This window comes from Schistocerca piceifrons, chromosome 6 (genome assembly GCF_021461385.2).
Source record: "Schistocerca piceifrons isolate TAMUIC-IGC-003096 chromosome 6, iqSchPice1.1, whole genome shotgun sequence".
Classification (NCBI taxonomy): domain Eukaryota; kingdom Metazoa; phylum Arthropoda; class Insecta; order Orthoptera; family Acrididae; genus Schistocerca; species Schistocerca piceifrons.
The window spans coordinates 362,050,606-362,063,134 of NC_060143.1; the positions used below are offsets into that span (position 1 = coordinate 362,050,606).

Below are 12,529 nucleotides of genomic sequence, written 5' to 3' on the forward strand. Positions count from 1 at the left end.
AAAAGGGCACTGATTAACAGTAGGTAAATGAAAAAAGGTTGCATGCCAATCAATTGGTTGAACAAGAATGGTAATATTAGGCTGGACGAGACACAGTAGACCAATAGAAATATCTTAGATGCATCATTTCAGTCAGTAACAGGGTTCAGCATGAGATCAGTAGCCCAGTTATACCATCATGGTTGATATCTACTGTGGAACAAACAAGTCACCTTAAAATCAGAATCCCCATAATACCATAGGTCCTAGAAACCTGCACAACAATCAGTAAGAATCCTCAAACTGCATACATGAAGTTCTTACAACCTATTGTTCAGAAAACTAGGAAAGATAGGGTACGAAATAAAGAACTAAGAGGAGGAGCTGCAGTGTACACCTACTTGAAAGTAGAAGTGACAGCGGCCCATTTCAGACAGTTTGTCAAATGACCTGACGAGGGAAGGATAGCAGAACAAAAACTATACACAGACGTCACTGGTAAACACCAGTAGGAAGATGAAGGACAGGATGGCTGCAACAAGTGAAAGAGGATATAGAAAGAAGGGGAGTCAGCTGAGATACTGTGCTGAGAGAAAGATGGTACATGTAAAGACACAACTGGAGAACACCAGTAAGCCACACCAGGGCAACTGGAGCAGAAAACTGATGTTGAAGATGATGATGATGTCCACTGCAACAAATTCTGATGACATCCAAGTTGTGCCATACCAAACTATTAACTGCCATGGTGATAGGAATGCTCTCTCTCCAACAGAGCAGTTACCTCAGATTCAGTTGCAGATGAGTATGTATTATCTATGGACTGAAAGAAGCTTCAGTTAGTTTTGGGTATACTGTTACTCTCATATATTTCATAAGAGATTTTTGAGACACTTGTTTTTGATTTATTTCCTTATGACCTCCAATAGTAAAAAAAATGGTGACAGAAGTAGTAGTTACACAACTGCTGAATACTGTGACTAGGACAAAACCACTGAAAAATGAAGATTTCTGAAGCTACAAACATACATGTAATTGGATATATAGGAAAATCCACTCACCAAGTGGTGGTGATAGAACCCCCCCCCCCCCCCCCCACACACACACACACAAATGTTTAACTTGTGCAAGCTTTCAGAGCCAGTGGCTCCTTCCTCCAGCAGAAGAGTTGAAGGTGAAGGAAGATGGGTGAAGGAAAAGGACTGAAGAGGTTTAGGAGAAGGGATACATCTCGAAAAAGTCATCCAGATCCCTCGTAAGGGGAGACTTATCGTAAGGAATGAGCAGGATAATTAAATTGTTTTGTATCATATTTCAGTGACAGCAGAAACAGAAATTTATTAACTAACCCACTTTCCATTCAGTGTTTGTCATATACAAATGGGGGCACCAATTTTTTGCCATAGACTGTTGCATATATGATAATACAGGTACAAGATAGTAATACTAGCATCACTAGAAGAAAAATTATGTACAGTGTCTAGTTTGGTAACTGTTTGAAAATTATTATGTAAGCACTTAAAAATTTGAGCATACTATTGCCCTCATTACCTGAGTATATCCTAGTGCTGGTACAACGTTATGTTATTTGAAAATCAGTTCACATGAACTGGTGTTTTTCTTTTATTCGCATTTTTAGGCATTGTATGGAGATGTGCGGCAACTTATGACTTATATTAAGGAAGCCCATGGTGGAGTATTTCGTCGTGTGGTTTTGAGTGGATTAATGGACTCTGCAAACCGTCCTCATCGAAAAGAGCCAAATGTACAGACAACACGTGTTATCAGGTAGAAGAATAAGCTATGTTTTGCATACCTACAGTGTGTGAAATTTGCAAAACATCAGTCACCTCTTACGTTCTTTCTCTCTATGCCAATTGAATCCATCTCTCTCATCACCCCCCTCCTCCCCTCCCTCTGCCCCTGCTCTTTACCTGCTTCTCTCTGTCTCTGTCTCTCTCTCTCTCTCTCTCTCTCTCTCTCTCTCTCTCTCTTTCTCTTTCATGCGGACATGCACACCTACACACACAAACACACACACACACACACACACACACACACACACACACACACACACGCACACACACACTTGCATGGTTGTAGAGCTGGTGATTGGTACATGGTTAAAGTTCCTGTCATTTTCTGCGTTTGAAGGTTATTTTGATTAGTGGCTAACGTTAACAATAGTTTTACTTATTCTGTATTTAATGAAGACTATTACATTTTATCATTTATGATTAAATTTTATGGTAAGTTAATATTGTAGTACATTCATGGGAAAAACAACTTAAACAAAGGAGACAGGGAGAAAAAAAAAGAGTGGTTACATTATTTTGCAGCCATTCCCTTACTTTTTTCATGCTGTTGTGTGTATAATAAATTTATTTAGAAACTTTGAAATATGGAAAGATCTTGATCATACAATTCCTTATTAAGCATTTCGCATTTCAAAATTTCATCAGCAGACTGGAACTGTGGTATAAAGTGTACAAAGGAATTAAAAATAACAATTATGTACATAACTAACTTATGTATGCATATTAGTGATCCACATACAGAATTTTCAGTTGATATTGTACTTACATTTAAATCAAACTTTAGTAAAAATCTCACAAAAGTGAGCACATTGACTGAATATAATACAGAGCTCATCTCATATAAGCATATTTGATGGTGCAGCTGTCTATTTGAAGAGAACCAGTGCCAGGTAGACAGTGGTCATTAAGCTATCTAAGAAGTAAACAAAGGTCAGTAGGTGGCACTAGCATTGGCTGTAGACATGAAGTCAAAGAGTAAATTTACGTCAGACAAATACTATTACATTTCATTCTTTATGATTAAATTTTATGTAACAAAAATAACCTCTTTGAAATGGTAGTGAACCCTAAATGTTAGATTAGATTAGATTATTTTTTCATTCCATAGATCCATGCTGAGGAGGTCCTCGTGGATGTGGAACATTTCATAAGGTATACTGTAATGTACATGTAATGTAACTATATTCAAAACAAGAAGTTAAATTTAGTATACTCATAATGAGAAACTCACCTTGACCCAGTTGTTCTAAGGTGCATAGATTAGCCATAAGCATAAAGTCTTCAAGAGATGTATATGATGCAACCTTTACAGCAGAATGTCTGTTAGCTATCTTCCACTCTTGAGATGGTGCACCATTTTCATGGGCTTTTCAGAAGTGAGTATCTAATCAATCTTCCTCTGTAGCTTCACATCACCCCAAGGGATGGAGCTGCCACAATGTACCTGCCTCACTGTTTAGATTCATTAATTACAGATGCTGTTTATTGCATTGGTGCTTTCCATTTCACTAATATTAGTAATTCATACTTGTAATTGGACTTATTTTACAGTTTTGTCACAATATGTGCATTCTTCCATTCTGTAGGTTTCACATTTTGGGAGCAGTAAATTTAACTGTAGGTTTCACATTTTGGGAGCAGTAAATTTAACTTCCTGTTTTGAATACAGTTACATTACTTGTACATTACACTGTGGTTAGTGTTACGAAAGTTGAAAGTTTGCGGTTTGCTACCATTTCAAAGAACTTATTTTTGTTACATATAATTCTTTGTTTCCATACTGTTATATATGCTTACATTACATTATGTATAACTACATGTATAAGTAGTATGACCACTATTTCAATATCATGAATGCCTAGGCATCAACTTTTGGCATCTAATGATCCTGATTCTGCATCATCAACCACAATATGCAAAGATTTTTTTTGCCTTCACACTGTCCAATATTATACCATTATGCTTTTTAATACAGGGTGTATATGCCCTGGGACAACCAGGAAACCCAGGAAAAACCCGGGAATTTTTTCATCTGAGAGAAAACTGAGAAAAACATGGGAATTTTGTAGAATTCTGAGAATTTTTGAGTGTTGTAGTTTTCAGTTAAATTTTTGGAATTTTGAATTCTAAGAACTGATAGTCTAACAACGAATATTCCTATATCCCACTCTGCAGAATTATACTGCAGCGATAAAAAAAGAAAGAAAGGAAATAAACTAAATCTTCGAAGTTGCGAAGGAATTGTGCCATTTACAACAGAACACACTGCACACACAAGCGTCTACAAATAGCAAATGCGTTAAATGCATTAGGATGAAAGACTACGTAATACTTCATAGCAACAAACTGCTTGCGATGAGCGTGGTGTCAGAACTGTCTACATTAACATTCTTTAGAGAAGAGACCAGTGGACTCTTGTAGCTGCGCAGTTGAGTGGCCTACGTACAGTACATTCTCCTGCTTCTGGCTAATTGAAGTGTGGCTGTTGGCTGTGTTGGTTGTAACAAGCAGTTAGATGCTACCTGGATAAATTTTTATGGCACACAGTATTACATATAGTGATTCGGCTGTTTCCGCTTCATTTACAGCTCTCACATCAAATGAAAACAAAATGGGTTTATGTAGCCGGGAGCCATCAGTTGAATTAAAATACATTCACATATTTATGGAAGGGCAAAATACATTATTAGTTTTGGTTTTTATGTTTTATTTTATTTCCAGGGATTTGACAGCCAAGCATTAATTGCCTTGCAGAATGATGAAGTTATTTTCATCGGTTTCCTAAAGAAATTTGGCTGTCACTGATCTTTTCCGCTGAGGCACTCAGTTTATTTGAAATGAAGTGTGTCATTCCAGACTATTGGATAGTTTCAACTTTATTGCTGGATTTCAAACACACGTTTTCATCTTCTGGCATGTGAAGTATTATGCGATAATAATCACCAAACATGAGATAATGCAGTACTTTTACATCCCAAAAACCACACTGAAAAGCTTAATATCAGGTTGGAGCCTACTTCATTGTGAATCTAGACATATTAATGTGCACTTTAAGCGGAATTATGTATTTTAGTATGGTTATACTGGGGTATCATGTGATGTCCTGTTTTCTTAATGACATAATGTAAGATCTCTTAATGCTTCAAACGTACAAACATACAGGCTTCTTACATCATCGTAGCTGCACATGCACAGTAATGACAGTTTCCTGGTGGTCAATGGCAACTGCTGAAACGAACCTGCTCACAGGAAAATATTGCAAATGGTGGTTTTAAAAGTATCACTTTCACTGTAAATTTCCTTTTACACAAGATGAATTATGTTGCGTATGAGAATGTGTAGTGAATTTCAGAGCGTTTGACTCTCATTTAAAACTTTATTTAAAATTTTGCTGGCACATTTCTGTGATGTATATTAAAGTGTAACACACGCAACAAAAAGAACAGTTTATATGTGGAAGCTTAGCGTTTCTGGAGGCTTATTGATCTTTGAGACCAGTATTATATCCGAAAGCCTAGATTTTGTAGTGGCCACACTTGTATATTTATTACACCATTAAATTTTCCTACTTGTGTGTTCGCACTACTTAACAGTGATTTTGCTGTTGATTGACTACATCACATCTTTTATGCACTAAATTTCTGCTTTCATTGGCTGGCGAGGACTGACTACATCATGTATACTATGCTCTGAATATCTGCTTTCATTGGCAGACGAGATCATGTGACACGAGCTACTTACAAACACATCGCTATCTCGATTTCAACGTTTTGGAAACTAACTTGCTGTGTTTGGTGGAATTCACATCTGTACTTTTGTAATATGAAAATATACAGCATACTTGTTGCTGTACATCGTACTTGTTGCTGCACATCAAATATCTTTCTATTTTTTCACTCGCAGTGGTTACTAATGTGCTGGGAAGTTCCAGCCAATGCGTAAAACCTTAACCCTTCAAAGAATTGATAAGTTTTACAATTCTGTGGGAAAGTATACTGTCACTTAACATGAAAAAAGTGTATTTTCATCTGGGAGAAAGTGTATTTTTAAATGGGAAATCCGGGAATTTTTTTTTTCCTTGTCCGTGTATACATTCTGTAATACAAAATTTAAAAAAATAATATTAATTTCTATTTTATTTCACATTGTTGCCACTCATCTATGCTTTCCCAAATGCTTCTATTGTATGTCATTCATTACATGTTCGACTATTTTAATGTGGCTGCAGTTGGGCATACACTTGTAACATTGTAGTTTGTTATGGTTGTAAACTCATAACAGCTGGGCTGGACTGTTGTTATGGTCTAACACTATATCATTAACTATTTTTTATTTTTTTTATTTAAAAAAACCCATTTAATTGCAATATTCTCTTACTTTTTATTTCACGTTGTTGCCACTCATTTAGGCTTCACTACATTATTCTGTTGTACGTCTTTTATTATACGTTCAAATACTGTAATATGACTATATTTCCTGGTGTAAGATTTTAGTTTTTGATGGTTGTGAACTTATTCTTTCAAAACTTATTTTATTTGTGGTCTTTATTGATTTAATATTTACATTGTACTACATCAGTTGATGGTTGCAAACATGTCTTCTGCTTTGATTATTGAATAATGACTCTTTTTGTTACATTGTTCATGACGTTACCTAACAGTACAATTTCATGGTATATAAATTTTACTTATTATCAGTATATGAGTTTCTTCTGCATAAAAGTAACACAAATTGTATCTCTGTCAGGCTTTCATGATGTTCTGCCATGCAGTTTATCACAATCTATAGTCCTTCTTAAAGTAACTCTTTGACTTCATTTCTGTGAGCATTGCTAGCACCATCTACCAGCCTTCATTTACTTCTTAGATAGCTTAATCACCACTGTCTTTTTGGCATTGGTTCTCTTCAAATAGGCAACAGCACTGTCAAATATGCTTATACGAGATGAATTTGGTATTATATGCATTCTGTGTACTTACTTTTGTAATATTTTTACTAAAGTTTGATTTAAATGTACATATTATATCAATTGTAAATTCTGTATATGGATGATTAAGATGCATACTTGGGTTAGTATGTATATTTTTGTTAGTGTTAATTTCTTTGTACACTTTATTCCACAGATTCAGTCTGATGGTGAAATTTTGAAATTCTTAATGGTTAATAAACAGTGGTGTGATTCCATATTTTATTGTTGTGCCAAATCTGAATGGTCATCTACCTCTTCCACAAATGTATTTCTCTGCCAAGTAATGGGATTTAGAAACTAATAAAGATTATGCAGCATTAGCACAATGTAGTCCTAAAAAAACAACTAACTATATTAACACACACCTGAAAAAATCCCTTGTTTCTCAGTTACTGATTAATTTTTTTACATTTCAAGCAAAAATCTAGCAACTGAAGTTTGTATCGACTAATTAAAATTAATTTTGTTAGATAATCAAGTGATACCAGTTTAAGTCAGTGTGTTGATGTGTAATGAATGAGACTGAGAGAAATGCGAAATGACTGTCCAGGTATGTCTTCAAGTTTCCAAGCCCTTGCCACATGGGTCATATCTCTGTGGAAGACACAGGTGTAAGACCTGCCAAATTCACCATCCAGCACATCCTATTCCAGTCCCATCACAGGCTTATCCTCCTCCATCAGAGGCAACGCCACAGGTCATGCAGGCTTCTAAAGGTCTTGCATTGAAGACAAATGCAAGACCTTTAGAAGCCTGCATGACCTGTGGCGTTGCCTCTGATGGAGGAGGATAAGCCTGTGATGGGACTGGAATAGGATGTGCTGGATGGTGAATTTGGCAGGTCTTACACCAGTGTCTTCCACAGAGATATGACCCATGTGGCAAGGGCTTGGAAACTTGAGTGTAAGCAGCATCAGAATGGACCAGAATATTGTATACTTTGGGTGGGTGGCAGAATACCATTTTAGGAGGGGCAGAAATGATTGTAATGGTTTTGGGTAGGAATTCCCTCATTTTCAAACTCAATGTTAGGTGGTGGAAGCCTTGGTGAAGGACATGGTCGAATTACTCCTATTTAGGATAATGTTGGGTGATGAGAGGAGGGTGCTTCTTTGTGCTTGGTGCTTTGAAATAGTGGGAGGATGATGGGAGTCACAGTAAATCTGTTTATGGACTAGGTCTGTGAAAGCTTTAGTGAGACTTTCAACAAATTGAGCATGGGAATTCTTGTCACTGAAGAGACTGTTTGTGATTTCCTAAGGGACGAAACTTCTTAAATCATCGGTACCTACACTTACACACTACTTAAACTAACGTATGCTAAGAACAACACGCACACACACACACACACACACACACACACACACACACACACACACACACACACACACACACACATGCCCGAGGGAGGACTCGAACGTCCGGCACGAGGTGACATGTCGCCTCAAAACGCGTGGCCACTCTGCAGGGCATTTCCCATGTTCATTTACTGTCAAACAAATCTCTGTTCTGACAATGTCAATAAGTAAGCTTCTGTTGCAGGATGAAAAGTTTATGTAGCCATATTGTCATATTTTGAATAACCACCAAGATCAAATTTTCACTCAAGCTATAGAGTGAAGCTATTTTGCTACGTTGTTCAAAGTTTGTCACTTTATGGGGGTGACAATACATAACAAGTTCATAGACAAAAATATTCAATATGAAGCCAAAAATTTTAAAAATGAGACTACAGCAGATTCTGTAGAAGAAATGCTACTATTCAACAGAAGAATTCATAGAGGATGAAATGATACTTTGAGCAAGGGGTAATTAAGTGTCAGATTTTATTGTATGTGCATATAACAAAATTGCATTATTATTATGATACTGTTTGTTAACATTAGCTGTTCTTTGTTCATGGTGAAATTTTCCATAATTTGATGTGTCTCCTGTACCTGAATCAAATGATTTAGAGTCTGTACATTATGAGACAAATAAACCACAATTCATAAAAAGGAGTTTATATTTTCAGTAATTTAACTTTCCCAAATCAAATTCAGACTTCTTCACAAATCAGAAAAACTCTTACAGTGCCTTTCGACATGCATCATACCTGTGGATATAACTGACTCCTGAATAATTTCAAAATTGATTTCAATAATCAGTAGAAGATTTAAGTTGAAGCTGTAAGCTTCCCAAAAAGCATTGCTTTCAGACGTTAACTTGCAGTAAGTCCAAATCCAGTAACTTCAATATAGTTCAGTGGTACAGTTGCTACACCAATGCATAGATATAGTTAACACACATTTCATTAACTGTCTTTTTATTTAGAAAATGTTAACAACACACAATAGAACTGATACATTTTCATGTATTCATTTCAAACATCAATTTTTTAACGATATATAGAGATGCTGCTGACAACGATGACCTGATGTTCTCACCATTGTGGACTGTCAGTGGTCTTGTGGTTAATGATCTGCACTGCCGATTTACTGTGTCTGTTTACCTCTGATAAACCACCTTTCATGATGTCCTCCATACAACATGAAACAGAAAAAAAAAATTTCAGTACACACATCATATAAAGAAAATTACATAATTAAATCATATACTATTATAGCCCACCTGATGTTGCTTAAGCAGGAAATAAGGAAGACGCTGCTCACTAAAACATGGAGCACCACAATTCCTGGAAGGTAACCGGGGCATGGTTAGGGGCTGAGGGGGGAGGGTCGTGGTTGAATGGTGGTATCAACTGGGGAAAGGAAACTTCAGTATTGGGATTAGATAGGCTTTGGTTGTAGTGTTTGGTAACAAAGAAGTGTTTTCATTATAAGGATTGGAAGAAGGAGAGTAGAGTTTTGATGAGTCCAGCATGATTGAATTTAAGTGTAGGGCTGAAGATGAGGCCTTTGTATAGGACGGAACCTTCCATAGTGTTTAGGTTTTTGGTGGGTAGGTTGACAATAACATTTTAGGTGCTGGGTTTTGTGGTATGTTGGGAGGGCTTATGAGGGATGCGGCAGATGGTCAGTGAGGCCTCTTTTAGGTTCTATATGAGATTGATAAAATAGTTCACAGGGGTAGGTTAGTCTTTGATGGGTAGTGGCAGCCTGAGGTAGGAGTAGGAGTAGGATGTCAGTAAATGTGATAATTTTTGGAGGTCATGTTTTTTGTTCCCATGCATTGAAGGGCAAAAGATTCAATTTGGCAGATGTGGGTTAGATAGTTGGGATTGCACAGCACCAGTATTGAGCAGAAGGGGCTCAGGGATGCACGTTTTCTGGAGATTTGATCATCATTAAAGGAGGGATGGTGTCCAGAGAAGGGAATTTTTATGGCCATTGTGGTGTGTCTGTGAAGGGTGGAAGGGGGAGGAGGGGAGGGGATCCATGGCTTAGGCAGCATTAAGAAAAGGATGTGGGACTAGGTTTCAGCTAGGGATGGGGATATTTTTATATTTTTCTGAGCTGATCCAAATAGTTACAGAAAAACACTAGTGGCAAAAGGTACCATTGCCATTCACCATACTGTGGCTATATAGATGCAAAAGGATGGAGCAGGATACCATGTGGGATTGGATGGTGCTCAGGAGGGGGAAAGAAATGTACTGACATCAGTGAGTGATGGATAAACACTGTGAAATATTGAAATAAAATTGGATGATGTATGACAGGGGAAGAGGAGGGGAATCCAAAGTAAAAATATGAAATAGTTTGAGGAAATGGACAGATGAAAGCATTATATGTCTGTGAAGGGAGCTATGGTTAATAAATCGTGGGTTTAGAAAACGAAAATGCAGGAAGAGATGTGTTGTGGGCTGTAGGGTAGTTATGTGACATGATAACATTCATTTTCAAGTTTGCAATCATTGCGCATGGTGAAATAAGTGACGGGTATAAAAAGATGATAGGAGTAGTCTGTAGAGGAGGGATGGGTCAATTTCTGGATGACATGTGAGAATTTGCTGCTGGGTAACGTTTAACTACGGTCTGGCAGACGGGTGGCTAGAAGAATAGAGTGTATTGCAGTTGAAACAGCTGCGACCAATGTTGCAAGGTGCTACAAAAGCCACTTGTGACCACCCTGGCAGGGACAAGTGATGTGGATGTGTAAGAAAGGCAAGAAGGAAGATGTAGGGAAAATACAGACAACATGGAAGAGAGAAAGCAGGTGTAAATTATGAGACAGTAAGTAAGGAAGAATACCATGAGGTTTTAGGATGTAAGGGAGCCTATTGGCAATGTAAATATAGTTCTGGCAGATAATAAATAATTTTATAATAAAGGTAAAACTCACTGAATAGGAGAAGTGTTGAGTCATCAACAGGCACACAAAAAAATATGAAAACTCTGATAGCTTGAATTTGATTCCTTTTTCACTTTAGAATGCACACATGCTATACATGCAGACACTCCCACTCCTCCCCCCCCCCCCTCCACCCCCTCCCACCCCCCTCACACAAACACCTGTACACCTGTACAGCTACATTGTGCCAGCTTGCAAGGTGAACATACAGTGCTGGGACTGCAGTTTGACCGGTAGCCTGGGGTGAGGAGTTCAGTCAAGTAAAGTGGGTGATGTGATAAAACAGGTTGGGAGTGGGAGGAAGGGCTGGGGAAGGCTGACTGGTGGCTTAGAGGCAGACAGCTGGTGTACAAGATCAGAACACGAGAGGGAGAGGGAGCTAGTGCAAGGGGCTAGAGATACAAATTATGTGCATTGAAGCCAGTGTGTTTGTGCAACTTATAATGATAGTGATGTGGTGGAGTTGATTAGGAGTGGGTAACAGAACAGAAGAAGGGGAGAATGTTAGGAAGAGGGTATGGCTGCAGAAGATTAACAGAGACTGAAGCCAGGAGGATTATGGGGCAGAATGTGCTGCAAGGATAACTCCCATCCTTGTAGTTCAGAGAAGCTAGTGTTGAAGGGGGCGGGGGGTGGAATTAAAATGGCACAAGTTGTGAATCAGCCATTGAAATTGAACATGTTGTGCCCAGAAGTGCATTCCGTCACTGGGTGGTCAACTCTATTCTTCGCCACAGTCCGGCAGGGGCCATTGGTTCAGGTGAACAATTTGTTGGTGCAAAAATTGCAGCAAATCTGGTATATGGCATGTCTGTTTTCACCTGTGGCAGGACTGGAGTAGGATGTGCTGGGCGTGTGAATTGGGCCAGACTTGCTCGTGGCTGTTCCAGAGGGATATGACCTATGTGAGAAATGGTTGGGAGTGGGAATGTCATATGGATGGTCCAGGATACGATGTAGGCTATGTGGGCAGTCAAATACCAGTTTAAAAGGGCTGAGAAGGATTGAGGGTAGAATGTCTCACATTTCCCACCACCTCCAAGAACCAGCTGGAAAGAGCACCATCCTCAACACTCAGTACTAACCCAGACCAGGGCAACTGAATCATGTACTTCACCAGGGCATTGACTATTTATCATCGGGCCCAGAAATAAATTCCATTGTTATCATCACCTTATTTCTATTATTCTAAGTCCTCCATACTTTTTATTAATATGTTGTCATATTTATGCAATCTTTTAATTTCTAAGTGTCTCAATGTTTCTACTAATTGTTCTTAACTTTATGATTGATATAGGCACATGCATCAGTCAGAAGCAGAAGACCCTTCAGATTTAGGCTCCTCAGCATGCTACATGGTCGACGAGCGTGGTGGTCGCAAATTATTGTTCAAGAAGCGGAGCACCTCATCTACTTGTGCTGTAAGCGCTTTGGGTGTGACTGAAGAGAACAGATTTGTACATCAGATTAT

General features: G+C 38.1%; 1 protein-coding gene across 1 annotated transcript in view; it reads left to right on the top strand.

The window, feature by feature from the left end:
* LOC124803322 (protein unc-80 homolog) overlaps positions 1-12,529 on the top strand; it is a 995,149-nt gene that overhangs the window by 487,451 nt on the left and 495,169 nt on the right. The window contains exons 22-23 of the mRNA XM_047264506.1: positions 1,619-1,767; positions 12,356-12,479. Coding sequence (XP_047120462.1) covers positions 1,619-1,767; positions 12,356-12,479 — 273 coding nt within the window. The remainder of the gene's footprint in view (positions 1-1,618; positions 1,768-12,355; positions 12,480-12,529) is intronic.